Raw genomic sequence first — 19,819 nt, 5'->3', positions numbered from 1 at the left:
TTTTCCCCCTTTGTGTTTTTCTGAAGCTGAAATCATAGTCTATGTGAAAAAGCTTTAAAGATCAGACAAGTATGTAAAGATTAATGGTTGATAATGAGAAGTAATTGTTTCATATGCTTTATGGAAAAAAATTTACACAAAACATGTCTAGCTTTGTTTTGTTCCCAGGGAATTTAATTCAAGCTTCAGTGGATCATAACTCACTTTGCAACCCTGTGCCTGGATAGTGAATAATAAATCAGGTTTGTGAAAGAACATGAACATTCTAGTCTATTTGTTCTAAAAGCTTTTGTCTTTGCAGGACAACTCTTCTAAAATAAAATCTTATATGAATCTCAAACACATGAATTAGAGAGTCACATTGTGGGTTGAAGCACATTTGGTGAGTCTTTCTTACAAGCAGAGTCACTAGTAGTAAAAAATGATTACCGTTCTCTAATTCAGAGTCTGGGGCAGGTTTCCATAATCTTTTCAACTAGAAAACTGAATAACTTCGTTTTAACATGCCAACAACCAATCTGGCATTTAAAAGTACTTTATTAAAGTTGAGGATAGCTGTTTAATACATAGTTTGATATGACAAAACTGCAGATGACCAGCACTCACATCACATAAGTGAGCTTCCTGGATGACACTCTCCTCATCCAACGCTCAGGGCTGCAGCAGTGGTTGAGCTTTGTACGACAGGCTACCTGCCCTCATGGACTCACAGGCTCTCCTGCGCCCACCTTCCAGAACTTGGGTATTACTGATCCTGAGAAGAAAGTTCAGAGCTTTTTCTGTGATACTTAAACTTACTTTACTAACGTTTAAAAGGCTAAGAGACATTTGTGCATTTCAAATGCAAAACTGGAATTTAAGGCATTTGTTCAGATAAATTGTGCTATAAAATGAAGGTTTTATTTGCAACTTACACAACTTCATGAAAAAAATACAATGCTCAGAATCTGACATAGGCTAAGTAAAACATTTTGTTTTCTGAAAAATATTGGTAATATATACCTGTCTTAAAATAATTCAAACACAAGATTAAATGAACTAATTTTGATAAAATGCTTAAGATGGAAGTTTGCAAAAAGAAAAGTTAAAGTAATTTAATCACATTTTAGTAAATATGTAGATATATTTTATTTGTCAAGAGTAAATGTCAATTTTATTTAGGATATTCAAGTACAAAAAATGAAAAAATTATATACCTATGACTGTTAAGAAAAAGTTAGAAGGCATCCAATTGTTCTAAGAATACTACAAAGGCACTGAATTCAAATATCTCCTAATATATGAGTTATCTAAATTTTTATATCTTTAATATTCAGATGCTCACAGATATCTTCTTAAGAAATATCTTTAATAAGACAAGTCAAACTTATGATTTTTTCCATGGAAGACAGAGTTTGAAACAACTATGTAAAACACCCTAATGGAACAGAGTGGCAACACCTCATCACTCATCACTAGGAAAGGGAATTATACCTAGATGTTTTTACTTTTAAACATATCTTGTTTCATCACAACAATACATCAACCACAATAAGGTATACTAAAGCTTGGAAGGCCATCATGTTACATAATTTGATACAAACACTTAGGATCATGTTATCAATTGGATAATGGTATCAAAAATAAAAAAGTTCTATAAAACTATTAAGAGGTTAGAGCTTCAGGTACATAATACATTTTAAAACATATTTTCCAAATTTTATCTTTAGTATGTACAAAAAAGGAGTTCCTGTTGTAATATAAATGCAATCAGGTAGCCAGATGATGAATGAGTTCCGTATTTTTAATGGCACTGGCACTTTGTTCTGTGGTACAATGCATGTAAGTGACAATAACTGGGCAGGAGGAAAAATTACCTACATTCATCACAAACGAGCAACTTGAAAATCTCTCACAGCAGTGAATATATAAGTGATATCATTCACTGTGGCTCATGTATTAACCTTATACTTAAAAACATTTCTCCATAAATGACAGTAGCTATGGCCATTTGCTGGATACAGAATAAGTGATAGATCAAATAAAAACAGCAAGAAAATCAGACCATACTTCTAACATTTTAATAACTTTTGCTTGTGATGACCTTCTGTGATCTGGAACCTTTGTTTTACATAAAATTGGAGCTGGAAAGAGAAAAAAAAAACATTTGATTGGCACAATAAAAAAATATATAGGAAATAAAAAATTACTAAAATCATTATTTTTACGAAGTTTTTTACAGAAAATGCAAATATACATCTAAGATACTATAGGATATCTAGCTATGGGACTTTGGAAAAGAAAAAATAAAAAACCTCATCAAACTCTAATTTCTTGAGTATCAATTGTTCTGAGCTCTCAAAAAACTATGGGCTTGTTCCTGACTTTATAAAATGAAAGCACATGCTAATGGTTGTTAAGTGGGGCATTGGGGACAATTTTTACAAAGAAATGTAAACTGTCTTTCATATATGGAATAAATGTGAGGAATCCAATTTTAGTTACACTGGATTAAGATGAAAGGATAAGAAGTCAAAAGATTGTACATTTAAAAACATATAAAGCAGTAATAAACTATATTTATAGTTTATCTTTGGAAATTCAATGAATAAAACATAGCTATTAAAATTCATATTCATTCTTTTGACAAATAATTGCACGCCCACTATATAGCAGGCCCTGTTCTGGGTGTGGATGTATCAATTAACAAAAACAAAGATCCATGTCCTTGTAGAGTTTATATTGAAAGATCACACATGAGAATCCATTCCTTCTTTCTTCTCCCCAAACTATAAAATCCACAGGTCAGTTAAATCCACCAAAATCTTATGGATTTACTTCTCCATAGTTAAAAAATTGGAAAGCTGCCATGGGCCAATGTTATGTTTTCCTAATTACTTTGAAGTTACAGTATTCTGAAAATGCTGGGTTTGAAATAAGATATGATGATAAAATTAAATCAGAAATATTGCTCTCTGAGGAACATAAGGAGGGCTGGATGCTGCCAAAGCAGAGGTAGCTGGAATAAACTAAGGCAAAGAGTCACAGACAAGCACTCTCAACAGAACAGGTTTAATGATGAAATTCAAAATCAGCCAACTAAGCAAAATGATAAGGGCATTTAAGTAGGAGAAATAAAGGATATAAAGTATAGAAAAGAAAAACAAACTTATTTTCTAAAATGTTGGTAACTTTGATTTTAACACATACCCCAAACCTATAAGCCTTGAGATTATCCTCCAAATGCTACTCATGGCCGCCCCATTGTACAGGGGCCCTCTCTACCTTCCTCTGCATCTTTACGTCCACCATTGATTTCACAAGCTCTGACATCAAAGCACAGGAGTTCGAATCGATAGCCTGGATCCCTTATTAAAATAAAAATTCTCACAAAATGATTATCAGTAGATTTTGTAAAAAAAAAAAAAAAAAAAGTGAACCTAAGAATTTAGTCTTTTATCAAGTATTACTTTACTTCTATGATTCCCCAACAAAATACATAGTTTCCATTTAGACATGAAATTCAACATAAATATAACAGTAAGTCAGCAGTTATTAGATGTGTACTAGAAATACAAGCTGGGTGACAAAATAAGAGCAGTCATTCTTCCCCCCAGGTAACTGACCCTTTCTATGTTATGATGCATTTTGTTCATCCATTCATTCGCTCATTTTGGCAAATATTTACATGTGCCAGGAGCTCCTCTAGTTGTTGCAGAAACAACAGTGAAGAAAAGGGACAGGCCTCTGCTCTCAAGGAGCTGACATTTTAGTCACAAGAAGTTGACAAAGAATAAAGAAACAGACTTTAATAAGCGCAATGAAGATCAAATAGGGCAATGAAAAAGAAAGTAATGGATGAATGGGGCTACTAGAGCTGGGGGGGTGGGGATGGCTTACTTCTTACGGTCCTTGTCCTTCTTCAGGTTGCTGCCTGATGCCATGTAGGACTGGTTCTGGTATATCTCTGAGGTAGCTTTCTTTTTTGAGAAAGCGATTATTTCTTCTTCCAAGAGTCTTCTCTTCTCTTCAAGCTTCATTCTCTCTTCTTGGTGAACTCTTTTAAGGTGCTCAAATTTAGCCTGTAGCTGTGAAAGAAAGGTGCAGTTCCCATCAACAACAACAGTGTGGCAGCACATGCAAAGGAATGTTCTCCGGCATAGCAACAATTTTTAAAACTAACCTACACAGCAATCTACAAGTTTTCCTTATGTCTCAAAAGTTCATGCTTTAAGTAAAAATGTACATACGGAACTGCCTTGGTAACTTTAATTTTAAATGAGTTCCCATGCAAAAAATGCATGAACAAAAAAAAAAAAAAAAACGTAATAAAATATATATAGTCTCATGTAGAAACCTGTTGTTTTTAATTTTATGTTTTCATTTTTTAAAACATAATTTATTGTCAGGCTAGCTAACATAGAGTGTATACAGTGTGTTCTTGACTTCGGGAGTAGATTCCCATGTTTTTAAAACACTTGACCTTTTCTTAGAGTTTTTATTTTCTTGCTCTATATATTTCTCTGCAGAGTCTCTTCAAATAAACTCTCTAAAATCCATGCTCAATAAAAATGAGGGACATAAATTACAAAGGCAAGTTATTTTCCAAATCAAGTTACCAAATGTAGTGAAACTTTTAAAAGTTCTATTGGTAAACCTGCTTGGAAAGTCAATTGTCAACTTAAATCAAGAACCTTAAAAATCTATTACATTTTCCCACAATCATTTACCTTCTTGAAATCTAAGTTAAATCAAGAAATCCTAAATTAGTAAGTTTTATTCATAAAAATACTAACTGTAGTTGAGTTTATAGCATAATGGGAAAAAATAGCCCATGTCTAAGTCAAAAAATAAATTTGTACTAAATACACTCAATGCAACCATTAAAATGAGTTTGTAAAAGTTTATAACATTATAACATGAGATTTCCCTGGTTTGTTTATCTAGAAAAAAGAATCTAGGGACTTCAGCAGATCCCATATCAATTAGCCATGTGCCTTGCCTGCCAAGAACACAAGCACAGCATCAAAAATCTAGATCAAAAAAGGTAACTTTTTGAATTCCCTAGTCTAGTTAGATAAACTTTAGTATTTTCAGTTCTGGTAGCATTCATACAAAAAAGTAGGACTTGGTTTCTAGAAAAGATGGCATAGAAGAATTGAAAAAATGGTTTCCTAAAAATCAGAAGTTGAGAGTAGAAACTGAAGAGCTAAACTCCATCCTAATAAAAATTAACTATTCCAAATATGGAAGAGGTTGTCTTGTGCTCCAGTAAACCCTGACAGGAGATGTATTTAAAAGGAGACAGAACAGGATTGAAACAGATTAAGTAAGACTCTTCTTCCCTAAAATGCTTCTATTCCTGAGGATGGCATTTCAGACAAGCATCAGTTCCTTAGTATTTGCATATTTAAATAGTTCCTGCTTTTACAAAAATTATATAAGTATATATGTGCATGTGCATTTAAAAGGTGGGGTTCATCTAGTTGTCATTCAAACCAATGGTATAAATAGAGTCACAATTCTCTGAGTATGTGTGTATCTCTTATAAATGTGGGAATGGAGGTGAATAAAGCCTGGAAAGACAGGATACAGGAGTGGATTTAGATTATGTGTATAAAGACATCTCTGATTACTTAAATGTAGGCTGCATACTCTATATGCATAGTAAAATATATTCAAAGGTTATAGAGTACTTCATAGATCATTCATGAAGTTGACTAAAAATTACAGAAATACTTTAAGGAGAAAAATGCTTTAAAAAGGGGGTCAGAGATAGGTACGATTATTATTCACATAATGTGAAGTAAATGTGAATTTACTTCTGACAGCAGCAGTCTCTTCTATATACAAAGGCACTCACTTATGGTTCCACTATTTAATTCAAACATATTTCAAATACTCAGAAGTAGTGTTTACAAAAGATATTGCAGTATACCATATTGGTGATACTGTCTTAAGGGCATTGGTGAGAAGTTATCAAAGGCAGGGAAGGTCTATTTTTCTGATCCTGACTCTAAAATATTAATGATACCTGGCTTTACAGTATAAAAACTGGTCATGAAGTACCTTGTAATATTAATAAGAGAGGCATGGAATCTACTGCCTATAATGCTATATAATTAAAAATTTAGGGGGTGCCTAGATGGCTCAGTTGGTTAAGTGTCCAACTTCGGTTCAGGTTATCATGATCTCGTGATTTGTGAGTTTGAAACCCGTGTTGGGTTCTGTGCTGACAGCTCAGAGCCTAGAGCCTGCTTCAGATTCTGTGAATCCCTCTCTCTGCCTCCCCCGCTCATGCTCTCCCTCTCTCTCAAAAATAAACAAACATTAAAAACATTTAAAAATAAATTAAAAATAAAAGTCTCTAAAGGATATACTGACAAAGTCTTTCTTTTTTTCTTTCAACCATGTGGTCACCCTGAGTTTTCAATTTCCTTTTAAATAATGCACATTTATCAAAATGTTCTTGTATAGGGTTTTAAAAATTAAACTCAACTACAGGGGAGTCTGGGTGGCTCAGTCTGCTAAGCATGCAACTCTTGATATTGGCTTAGGTCATGATCTCAGGGGTTGTGAGATTGAGCACCATGTCACTCTCTCCCTCTACCACTCATGCTCTCTCTCTCAGGGAAAAAAAAAAAAAAAGAAGCAGCAACTCAACTAGAAACCACTGCTACATCTTTTCTCCTCACTAGAAAAACTAAGAATCATGATACATGAGAAATAAACTTAGTTTTTACTCTACTACTGTCTTAATGATGAATCTACTAATGAAAGAAAAATCAGCATCCTCATTTCCTACTCATTACAACTCTTTCCTCAAATTTTATACTTAAAAATAACTCAAAACTAGGGAACTATTTTTGAGTAAAAGAGACTAAACAAACAGAACACCCGAATGTGATATGAGACCTACAACTGAATTCCAGTTCAAAAATAAAAACTAAAAATCACTAAACAGGGGCGCCTGTGTGGCTCAGTCAGTTAAGCATCCGACTTCGGCTCAGGTCATGATCTCACGGTTCATGGGTTCGAGCCCTGCGTCGGGCTCTGTGCTGACAACTAGCTCAGAGCCTGGAGCCTGCTTCGGATTCTGTGTTTCCCTCTCTCTCTGACCCTCCCCTGCTTACACTGTCTCTCTCTCTCTCTCTCAGAAATAAATAAAACATTAAAAAAAATTTTTTTAATCACTAAACAAATGTAAAAAAAAAAAAACAATAAAAGGTCATCTTGGGACAAGTGGGACATGTGACTGAGGATTAGAGATCAGATGAGATTATGGCATTCCCACTAATTTTCTTAGGTATAATACTAGTACAATGGTTATGGAAGAAAATGTGCCTAACTTCAGAGATGCCCATTGAAGTGCCTAGGGATAAAGTGTCATAACGTCTACAACCAGCTCTCAGATGGCCAGAGAAAAACGGACACCCTCTCCCCCAGATGCATACACACACATATATAAAATAAAGGTGGCAAAACACCTGTTAATAAATCTAGGTGTGGGGAGAGACATAGGTGGTACCTTTTACTTTTACTTTCCTGTTGTTTGAACTTTTTCAAAATAAAATATTCAAATTCAAATTATAAATAAGATATATTAAACTATTAATTTTATAAAACTACTTACTATACAGTTCATTTAAATAACAAGGACTACAAGTATACTTGAAAAAATAAATTTGTAAAATTACTTTACAAATAATTCTTCAGAAACTCTTGTGTTATCAAGTTCACTTGTATTAACTTTTCTGTCTTAGAAATTCCTTTATGAGCTCATCCTTTTTGACCCTCATCTTGAATGTGGCCATTTACTTAGAAGTAGTCATTGCGGTTAGGTCTATAGAAAATAGTTAAACTCAAAACTAAAATTGTTGCTTGAAGAACTAGAAGCAAGCAAAATTATGGATATTAACTGCAATGTTTGTGTGTGCATGTGAACGTGTGCACCAAGGCTATCTAAAAGTGATCTGACCACCAGACTGGTCTGGAAAGCCTGAGTTCAAACTCAGAAGAGTTACTTGTTTTCATAGTTACCCATTTCACAGCATCAACCCCAACAGCTCTCAAGAACTTTCAGGAAAAACTTTATTAAGCCATAGCTAAAACATTTCTGGTTCAAAGTTAAGGTATTTATTCCATTGGATATTCTTTCCTGTTCTGTCGAAGACCATAATTGCACTATTAGGTATTTACCTAAAGGATCCAAAAATACTGATTCAAAGGGGTACATGCATGTGAATGTTTATAGCAGTCCTATCAACAACAGCCAAACTATGGAGAGAGCCCAAATGTCCATCGACTAATGAATGGATAAAGAAGTTGTGATGTATATACACGCACACACACATACACACACACACACACACACAAAGAATGAGTCATCAAAAAGAATGAAATCTTGCCATTTGCAACAATGTGGATGGAGCTAGAATGTATCATATTAAGCAGCGAAATAAGTCAAGAGAAAGACATATACTACACCATATGATTTCACTCATAAGTGTAATTTAAGAAGCAAAACAGATGAATATATGGGAAGGAAGGATAAGAAAAAGAGAAGAAACAAACCACAAGAGACTCCTAATGATAGAGAAAAAACTGAGGGTTGACAGAGGTGAGTGGGAGATGGGCTAGATGAATGATGAGTAGTAAGGAGGGCACTTGTTTTGATGAGCACTGGGTGTTGTATTTAAGTGATGAATCACTAAAATCTACTCCTAAGCCAATAATTGCACTGTATATAATTAAATAAACAAATAAATAAATAAATAACAAAGTTAAGGTGCTTAAAACACCTCTTAGTGACCTAGTCCATTACAATCCTTGGAGGACCACTTCTAATGGAAGACCATTTGCTCAAAAAGGCCAAATTCTTATTTGATTTCAGATTTTTTAAAGTCTGTATCCAAAGACTATGTGTTAAATTAGCTACTTATTAAAGAACAATAAGCACTTTCCAAAAGCATCTCGGTTAAATTCGAGAGAAATCTCTCAAACAGGATGCCTAAAAAACAGATCACACATCAAAACAGTGTACTTGCCTCTCTTTCAGCTTCTTTCAATATGGCTTCTTTCTCCTTTACTCGCTGCACAAACATCTGCTTCATTTCTTCTTCCTTCCTCTGACGTTCACCATAAAATTCATGTCTTTTGGCTTCATAGGTCTCTTGAAGACTAAAAAGTTATTTTGGTACTCTCATGTTAAAAAACGATGTAGAAAACTTGCAAACAGTCAAACATCTCGGGTTAAGCCTTGTAACTACAAAACATATTCCCATACCCTCTTAGACTGAGCAACCCAAAACATGGCATTTCCTATAGCATGAGACATAAAAAGCCACTGGTGCTACAGCTAATAGAGTACTGGACTTCTGAAAGCTCTGTTTTATCAAGTCCTTCAGTCCATTTTACCCCCAAATGAATTCCTCTTCCAGTCTTTGTTAACTGGCATCACTGTGTCTGGAAACCTTGAAATCTTGAAGTCATCCTTGACTCTTCCCGTACCTTATTTGATCACCAAGATCTGGGAGTTCAGTCTGTGATCCTGACATCATTTTACTCTAATCTTCTGATTTTTATAGATATCCTGGTATAGCCCAGTTCAATCTTAGTGATTTTCTGCCTTCACTATTGCAATAATATAACTGATTTCTGAGCTTTTAGTTCCTCTTTCCTTCACTTTCTTCTTTCTTGCCACTCCTAAGATTCCCCAAAAAGTCCCAGAGATCTCATCTTTTTTTCCATTGCATTAGTTATGTTATCTACAGAATAAGGTCCCACCTCATTTACTAGCACTCAAAAACCTTCAAATCTGGCCTAATTCTTCCTTTCCAATTTCATCTCTTTTTTAAAAATGTTTATTTTATTTTGAGAGAGAGACAGTAGAGAGAGATGGGGGAAAGGGGAGAGAGAATCTCAAGCAGGGTTGTCAGCACAGAGCCAGAGAAGGGCTTGTGAGATCATGACCTGAGCTGAAATCAAGAGTTGGATGCTTAACCAATGGAGCCACCCAGGCACCCCTCCAGATTCATCTCTTACCAGACAAATCCAATCCCCCTAAAGTTACAGTCATAACAACCTATTATTGTTCCTAAAACACACCACAAATTTCATGCTTTAGTTTATGTATCTCCTGTGTTTCCAGTGTTATTGCCCATCTCTCAATCCTTATTCTCTAGCTAATCTTCTACTCCTCAAGGTCAAATTCAAATGCAACATCCTCTGTGAAGCCTTTCCTAGTCTCTCCCATTGGAACTAACTATGCCTTTGAAGCACTCTCATGGCACTTTGTCTGTACCTTTTCCTGGGCATTTATATCCTATCTGCCTCTCTCTTCTAATAGATCATTATCTTTGTAACCTGACTATACAGCAAAGCTCTCTAGAAATTTCAGTCTCTTCATAAATGTTCAATTAATGACAGAAATTGCCAGAAAACAGAACCAGATTTAACCAAGCAGAGCAAGGACTGTCCTGGAACACTATGCCCAGCTGCCCTTTCTTATAGCATTTCAGATGTACAACAGACCTTCTTATATGTCAGAAATGCCAAGTCCTTCCATTTCAGCTCACTATTAGACTATCCTAAAGATTTAACAGGGAACACAAATGTAACTTATAGCTGTGTTGCAGTTAAAAATTTCTACTGCTTACAAAAACATTTTACATCTAAATACATATAAAATGTGATAAATTAAGGAATTTTACAATCTTAAATGTGGTAACTGGAAAAATAAATCTTCTAAGTATAGAATTCTAGAAGTTCATGAAGAAATAGAGTAAGAAATGTTGCATAACAGTTATTATGGCTGATTATGTGTGGTATGCATAGCAGGTGTTCTGAGGAGGAACAGATCCTAAGCACTGTCTTTTAAAGCAAAATGTACAAACTGCTCTAGATAACCACATAAATGCCCCAGATCTCAAGGAGATATTTTACTTTTTACCAGGCTTTTTGTTTTTCTGTGTTTGTTTTGGTCTTATTTTAAAGAAGCCTCTAAATCTATCAGGCTACTTTCACCACTGTCAGAAACCTCACTCTATTTCACCAGCCCAACACTGGATTGATATTCTTTAATGATAAACTTGATTTAAATAATATTTGGAATTCATACCAAATGAGTTTTAAAAAATTCTTATTATCTGTTTATACATAAGCACTTGAGTTGCTTAGGAGGAAAATAAATCTACCTGGCAAAGAGAAAAGACCTAACATTTGTTGAATAGCTGCTACCAGCAAGGTACTTTTCTGGTAATTCTGCTATCTATCTAATTTCCATACTATCCATGAAGAACAAGCACTAAGACTCTGGTTTACAGATAAGAAAACTAAAGCTCAGAGATGTAAAGTAATCTGCCCAAAGCAACATATTAGTAAGTAGAAAGTTGGAAATTGAACCAGGTCATATTTTTGTTTTTTCAAAACATAAAAAAGTACTGCTCCTGCATATATCCCATCATGTCACATGGTTTTTCAACTTTGACAACCAAATGCCAATTTTAAGTAAAACCAATTGTAAGTAAAGAAATCTGCATTATCTTTCAAAAAGTCATAAAGAAACTCTAAGAAGATCTGTTAAGGGAATGATTTATTAGTTAGTGTTATAAAACTAACATAACCACTGTTTACTATCATGGATTTATTCATTAAACAAAAATGAAAAAATGGTTTTCTTGCTATTTTAATATAAAATTCTTGCTTTTTCTAATATAAAGGTAGCTTGTTATTGTGAGTATTCAATGCAACATATTACTATACTTACAAATATAACTGACTTAAAGCAAAGTTGAAAACCAAACAAAGAAAAAATTCTCAGATGTTCATTTTCATCAAGAAAATCACTGCAGTCCCTTCACTTAGGATTTCTTTGTGTTTCATATACAGTTCTAATAAACTTGCTGAAACTTCTCCATTACTGCTGTAGACTAAATGCAAAAAGTTATTTATTTCTTGAGAATTCCAAAGACACAAATTTTATGACACAAAAAATCATGTCAAACACTTAGGCAACTCTAAAATACGACAAAAATCTTCTTTTCAAAACTACAGGTCCCTTTTGTACTCAAATGTTGAAGATTATTAGTTTTGTGAATAAGAATGGTTACACAATCTAAAATAACTTGGGGGCTTAAGGAGGTTTATAAGCATGTCTGATCTAGCTTAAATAACTAAAGATCAGTTAATTAAGACTAGAGGAGAGTATAATGTCATTTACTGGGACCTCATGATAAGCACATGAACAGTGTTGGGAGATTAGGATGATAACTATGACTCAGCATAACTGTTCACAATAAAATATAAGTGGAAAATAAGCTGACAGTCTGGCAGTGAAGAATAAAGGTCATCCTAACAGGTTCATATAACTATTTTTTTATTGATAGATATAATAGGGATGGATTTTATGTGCCAACCAAATCATAGTGATTATTTTTATGTATACCCCAAATTAAACGGAAAATATTGCCCAGATAATAGAATGTAACTTCTTGGAACTGTAAAACTTTCCTAAGATATCAGGCTATAATGAAGCTTTATCAAATAATTCATTCACAAATGAGAAAACACCAAGAGAAGAAACATCTGCCATGCCTGACTCAAGAAACTCAGTAAGAAATGTCTTCTCTCCTAAAGACAGCAGGCCTAAGAAGGGCAGAGGACTCATGCAGGCAGAGGCCTCCCTTACACTGAGATCTAGTTCCCCATCCTTTCTTGCTTGTTCCCTCGCCAATCTGAAACCTGACTTATTGAACAACCTCTTTTTCCAATTTTCCATTCTTCATCTGATTAGTGAGATGTTTCCCAAACTGAAGAAATGCTCAAAATAAAGATGTTCTAAGCACTCTTGGATTACGATTCCCCACCATCTACCTATACCTCCTTTTGGTATTGTTACCGGATTACCTTTTTGGAGAGCTACCTCTCCCCATTAGGAATATCATCTGGTGGGACAATTAATTAGATCCATGCCCACTCTGGCCAAGATAAGGGTACATGTCCTATGGTGGGCCTTTTGGACACTCTCTCCTTGGCTATAAATTGTCAAGCAGAGAATTAAAAGTCTGGAAATGGTTTCAGTTCATTCATTCCACTCCCACCATAGAATGAAACTGGTTTCTAACTGTTCTTAAGCCTTCCCATTGGATCTGTAAGTCTTGGCCAATGTAGCCTTCTATCTATTGCCCCTTTTGTTTTTAGATGGAGTGGTCTTCACTATTTTCATAGAGCTATAAAGGAAGCAACTGGATTGTATTATACTGCTATACTTCTATAGCAAGAACCTGATCCTCATCTGCAACACAGCTGACCTCTCCTTTCCTGAAACCCTCTTCATTTGGCTGCCAAGACATGACACTGATGGCTTTCCTGCCCAAGGCTTCTCAATCTCTTCTGCTCCTCCGGCTGACAAATATTAGAATGACTCAAATCTGTTTCCAAGGTACCTTTCTTTCCAGATGTACTTCTCTCTCCAGGCAGTCTCATCCACATACATACATTCAATTAACCACCTAAATTCTGATAACACTTAAGTTTATTCCTTTGGCCTAGCTCTGAGAGCTCTGAGCTCCAGAGAAGTACCCAAAGTGCCTATCAACATTGTCATTTGGATGTTTGAGGGAAAATTCAAGTCAGCAGGTTCCAAACCAAGCTTCTGACCTCCATCATGGCCATCACTGCTCCTCCACAAAGCAGCCAGTTCTTTCAGAGATAAATTATCTCAATGAAGCAACAACCATCTGCCTAGCTAATGAAACCATAACACCAGGAAACCAGAAGTCTTTTTTTCTTTTTAGCATTTTCTGGCATCTCCTGCTTCTTTACCTCATTACACCCAAGCAATCCATAAGTTCTTTCAATTTAATCTTCTAGATATCTTGCAAGCACATCTAGTTCTATTTTCATTGCTTTAGACCAAGCAATACTCTCCCACTGGTCTCTCTCTGCACACCACTTTATTATTTTTTTTGATCTTGGCAAAGATGAGGAGTCAGTATAAGTTTTATTTTTTATTAGTTCTTTTTTCCATACTTTCTTCACCTCTATTCTCATGTATTAAATTTCCTATACAAGTCAGTTGTTAATCACATTTAGTTTTTTCTTTTTCTTTTACTTACAAATAGTTTATTGTCAAGTTGGTTTCCATATAACACCCAGTGCTCATCCCCACAAGTGCCCTCAACATGCCCATCTCCCCCCTCCCCCTCATACCCATCAGTCCTCAGTTTGTTCTCAGCATTCAAGAGTCTCTCATGGTTTGCCTCTCTCCCTCTCCCCCACCATTTCCCAACTTCTTCTCCCCCACGGTCCTCCGTTAAGTTCCTCCTAATCCTCCTATACATGCAAACATATGGTATTTGTCCTTCTCTGCCTGACTTATTTCGCTCAGCATAACACCCTCAAGGTCCATCCATGTTGCTACACATGGCCAGATTTCATTCTTTCTCATTGCCATGTAGTATTCCATGGTATAGATAAACCACATCTTCTTGATCCATTCGTCCGTTGATGGACACTTAGGCTTTTTCCATGTTTTGGCTATTGTTGAGAGTGTTGCTATGAACATTGGGGTCCATGTGCTCCTATGCATCAGCACTCCTATATCACTTGAGCCAATTCCTAGCAGTGCTATTGTTGGGTCATAGAGGAGCTCTATTGTTAATTTTTTGAGGAACCTCCCCACTGTTTTCCAGAAGGGCTGCACCAGTTTGCATTCCCACCAACAGTGTAGGAGGGTGCCCGTTTCTCCACATCCTTGCCATCATCTAGAGTCCTCTGATTTGCTCATTTTAGCCACTATGACTGGCGTGAGATGGTATCTTAGTGTGGTTTTGATTTGTATTTCCCTGATGAGGAGGGATGCTGAGCATCGTTCCATGTGTCTGTTGGCCATCTGCATGTCCTCTTTGGAGAAGTGTCTGTTCATATCTTCTGCCCATTTCTTCACTGGGTTGTTTGTTTTTCGGGTGTGGAGTTTGGTGAGTTCCTTATAGATTCTGGATATTAACCCTTTATCTGTTATGTCATTTACAACTATCTTTTCCCATTCCGTTGGTTGCCTATTAGTTTTATGGACTGTTTCCTTTGCCGTGCAGAAGCTTTTGATCTTGATGAGGTCCCAATAGTTTATTTTTGCTCTTGATTCCCTTGCTTTTGGGGATGTGTCAAGTAAGAAATGGCTGCAGTGGAGTTCAAGGAGGTAATGTTTCCTGCTTTCTCCTCTAGGGTTTGGATGGTTTCCTGTCTCACGTTCAGGTCCTTTATCCATTTTGAGTTTATTTTTGTGTATGGTGTGAGAAGATGATCTAGTTTCATTCTTCTGCATGTTGCTGTCCAGTTCTCTCAACACCATCTGTTAAAGAGGCTGTCTTTTTTCCATTGGGTATTCTTTCTTGCTTTGTCAAAGATTAGTTGGCTGTATATTTTTGGATCCAATTCTGAGTTCTCAATTCTATTCCATTGGTCTATATGTCTGTTTTTGTCTGCACACCACTTTAATACCTACTTTGCATTACAGCTAAAAGTGATTTTTCAATTGCAAATATGATAGAATTCCTTGAATAGTATTGCCTTTCCCTTGGGACAAAGCCCAAATCCTCCACAGTTTGCCTCTTATCTACCTGTTCTCTCAATCTTATGCCCACCAACTTGTTTTTCAGTTGCACTGGCCTTCCTACAGAGCCTTAAAGATGTCATTCTCTCTGCTTACACAGTCTTTTTATGTCTCCCTCTTATTTCGTGAAATTACTAGCTCACAACAGTAACTGCCTCAAGAAAGGCTTCTCTAATTTTCCAGATTAAATTCAGAATATCCTCCCCCAATATACCATCTCTCCCTTAGTGCATATTTCACAACTGTGATTCTGGTATTAGTTCTTTGATTTTGGCCTCCTCTACAAAAATGTAAACTCCATGACAGCCATGTCTACATGATCTTATTCAGTATTATATTCCTCAGCACTTAGCCCAGATCCTTGCAAAGAGTGAACACCTTTACAATATTTATGATTTTACATAACATGATTCACTGTTGACTCCCAAATTATTTCCTCAGCATTAACTTCTCTCTAATTACTAGATTCATTTATGTAATAATCTCCTAAAACTCTTCACTGGAATATTTAATAAGCAACTTAAATTTAACATGTCCCAAACCTCTCAATTATCAACCATAACTCCTAAAATCTACCTTTTCCTCAGTCTTGCTAATATCAGTAAATATCACCACCATTCAGCCATTTCTCTGGTCAGCCACAATGACTAGAGTTATCCTTGATTCCTCTGTCCTTTACATACCATATGCAAACCATCAATGAGTCCTATTAACTTTACCTTCAAATTAGATGTCCTAAATGTGTTTCTGACCACCTCTCTATTACCACCCTAATCCAACCCTCTGTGGTCTCACCAGGACTACTACAGCAGCCACTCTGACTCCATTTTCTTACACAGGGCCAGAGCATCCCCCTCCCACCTCTACCACAGAAACTCTATAAGGCAGGGTTTCTATTTAATCTCACAGTGCATACATATCCATTGACTACCACTGTGTGGGGCAGATGGGAGTAAATGTCTACTAAATGACTGAATGATAATTTTAACTTAAATGCAGATCCATAGGCCCATCTCTGGATATTATGAATTAATTATGAATTAACTAATTGAATTAAGAACATTTGTTAATCTTTCACAGAAGCCTGATAACTGACCCACCAGGCAACCTGAATCCCTCTTTTCATACTACTTCAAGGCTGTTCCACTTGCTGTCACTCAGGATTCATGGCTTAGTAATGTACACTGAGACCTCTGAGAGAGCACGAGCAAGTGTGAGAGGGGCAAAGAGAGGGACCCCAAGCAGGTTCTTTGCTAAGCAAGGATGTGAGGTTTGACCTCACCACCCTGAGATCATGACCTGAGCTAAAATCAAAAATCAAACACTTAAATGACTGAGCCACCCAGGAACCCCAATGAGACCTCTGACTTGAGCCTCAGACTTGAAAGAATAAGAAGTAAAGCCTCAACTGGGAAACATCAGCAGAGCCAAAGCTTCAATAGAGAAAATAATTTTATCAGAACTGACCCATAACCAGAAGCACAACATGCCTGAAATTGGTGAGGAGGGGTCAATTACATATAATTCTTAATTTATCATGCTACTTAGGGGCACATGTACCCCAATGTTCATAGCAGCACTTTCAAAAATAGCCAAATCATTGAAAGAACCTAAATGTCCATCAACAGACAAATGGATCAAGTAGATATGGCTTAGAGAGGGGGCAAGATGGCGGAGAAGTAAGGAGCTCCGTACATTGCACTCACCCCCATATCTCACATGGAAAAGATCTGAAGCCATATGAAACCTTACAGAACCCAAGAGATTGGGAGAAAAAGGATGCAGAATCCACTGAGAAAGCCTTCTAAAAGCTACCTCAAGAAACAAGTCAAAGTACACATGGTGGAGAGTCCCAAATATCACTACGAGTAGGAAAATAAACTAACCAAGGTCTAAACAAGTGAGACCAAAAGATACCATTCAAAAAACACTCTCCAAAAGGATAGACCCTGGACAGTCAAAAAGTTTTCTTGGATACAGCAGCGCTCACAAGTCTAGAGAGCATAACAAGTTTTAAAACTAACAAGAGACAGAAAGCTAACTAAAAATGACGAAACGAAAGAGCTCTCCTCCAAAGAAATTCCAAGAAGAACTGACAGCTAATGAACTGCTCAAAACAGATATCAGCAGCATAACTGAACAAGATATTAGAACTATAAACATAAAATTAATAGCTGGACTTGAAAAAAGCATAGGGGACATCAAAGAAATTACAGCTACAAGCAACATGGAAAATAAAAATAGGCTTGATGAATTAAAATATGTGATAAATGAGATACATAATGAATTAGAGGCCTCCATGGCACAGATTGAAGAGGCAGAAAGGAGAATAAGGATTTAGAAGACACCATTATAGAAAAAGAGGAAACTGCAAAAAAAACGAGACAAACTGATCCAGGAACATGAAAGAAGAGTTCAAAAGCTCAGCGACAGAGTAAAATGCAACAATATCTGTATCATAGGAATCCCAGAAGAGGAAGAGACAGAGAAAGGTGCTAAAGTAGTCCTGGAATAAATTATAGCAGAGAACTTCCCCAACATGGAGAAGGAAGTAAATGCTGAAATACAAGAGGCTCAGAGGACTCCCCTCAGATGTAATTTGAATCGATCTTCAGCATGGCATATCATAGTAAAAATGGCAAAATATAAGGACAAAGAGAGAATTTTGAAAGCAGCTAAGGAGAAAAGGGCCCTAACATACAAAGGGAAACCTATCAGATTGGTGACAGACCTATCTACTGAAACTTGGTAGGCCAGAGAGGAATGGCATGAGATCTTCAATATGATGAACAAAAAAATATGCAGCCAAGAATCCTCTATCCATCAAGCCTGTCATTCAGAATAGAAGTAGAGATCAAAGTTTTTTCAAATAATCAGAAATTGAAAGAATTTGTCACCACTAAGCCAGCCCTACAAGAAATCCTGAGGGGGAGGCTTTGAAGGAAATGTTGCAAGGAACAAAGATACCAGAGACACCACCACAAACATGAATCCCACAAAAGACACAAAGACTCTAAACCCACATATTTCAATAATAACACTGAATGTAAATGGGCTGAATGCTCCAATCAAAAGACATAGGGTAGCAGAATGGATAAAAAAAAACAAAATCAATCTATATGCTATCTACAAGAAGCTCATCTTAGACTGGAAGAACCTTCAGATTAAAAGTAAGGGGATGGAGAAAAATATATCATGCTACTGGAAATCAAAAGAAAGCTGGAGTAGCTATACTTATATCAGACAAACTGAACTTTAAATTGAAGACAATAACAAGAGATGAAGAAGGGCACTACATAATAATTAGAGGGTCATCCATCAGGAAGAACTAACAATCATAAATGTCTATGCAGCAAAGATGGGAGCACCTAATATTTAAAACAATTAATCACAAATAGAAACAAACTTATAGATAAGAATGTGCTAATAGCAGGGTACTTTAATACTCCACTTGCAGCAATGGATAGGTCAACCAGACAGAAAATCACTAAAAAATAATGGACTTGAAAGACACATTGGACCGGATGGATCAGACAGATATATTTAGAACTCTACATCCTGAGGCCAGGGAATTTACTTTCTTCTCAAGTGCGCAGGGCACATTCTCCAAATTAGATCACATACTGGGACATAAAGCAGCCCTCAATAAATATAAAAGAAATGAGATCATACCATACACACTCCCAGATCATAATGCTTTGAAACTTGAAATCAATCACAGGAAGAAGACTGGAAAACCTCCAAAAACATGGAAGTTAAAGAACACCCTACTAAAGAATGAATGGGCCAATCGGGCAATTAGAGATAAATTTAAAAATATATGGAAACAAATGAAAATGAAAACACAACAATCCAAAATCTATGGGATGCAGCAAAGGCAGTCCTGAGAGGAAAGTACACTGCACTCAAGGCCTATTTCAAGAAATTAGAAAAACTGCAAGTCCAAAATCTAACAGCTCACCGAAAGGAACTAGAGGCAGAGCAACAAGAACGCCCTAAACCCAGTAGAATAGAAATAGTAAAAATCAGAGCAGAAATTAACAACATAGAGACCAAAGAAACAATTGAACAGATCAATGAAACCAAGAGTTGGTTTCCTGAAAAAATAAACAAAATTGACAAACCTCTAGCCAGGCTTCTCAAAAAGAAAAGAGAGAGCACCCAAATAGACAAAATCATGAATGAAAATGGACTTATTACAACCAACCCCTCAGAAATACAAGCAAT

At 36.0% G+C, this 19,819-nt stretch overlaps 1 protein-coding gene across 2 annotated transcripts in view; it reads right to left on the bottom strand.

The window, feature by feature from the left end:
- Positions 1–519: 519 nt before the first annotated feature.
- SEPTIN10 (septin 10) overlaps positions 520–19,819 on the bottom strand; it is a 74,015-nt gene continuing 54,715 nt past the window's right edge. The window contains exons 9-12 of one of the 2 annotated variants that reach the window (XM_039224321.1): positions 9,027–9,159; positions 3,880–4,067; positions 3,190–3,347; positions 520–2,123 (exon numbers count right to left, since the gene is read on the bottom strand). In XM_039224321.1, the coding sequence (XP_039080252.1) occupies positions 3,230–3,347; positions 3,880–4,067; positions 9,027–9,159 (439 nt within the window). In that variant the 3' untranslated portion in view covers positions 520–2,123; positions 3,190–3,229. The remainder of the gene's footprint in view (positions 2,124–3,189; positions 3,348–3,879; positions 4,068–9,026; positions 9,160–19,819) is intronic. The other variant, XM_039224322.1, reaches the window with a different exon arrangement.

This window comes from Hyaena hyaena, unplaced genomic scaffold, assembly GCF_003009895.1.
Source record: "Hyaena hyaena isolate Hyena2069 unplaced genomic scaffold, ASM300989v1 scaffold_1596, whole genome shotgun sequence".
Taxonomy (NCBI): domain Eukaryota; kingdom Metazoa; phylum Chordata; class Mammalia; order Carnivora; family Hyaenidae; genus Hyaena; species Hyaena hyaena.
This window is presented reverse-complemented; position numbering and strand designations above follow the sequence as displayed.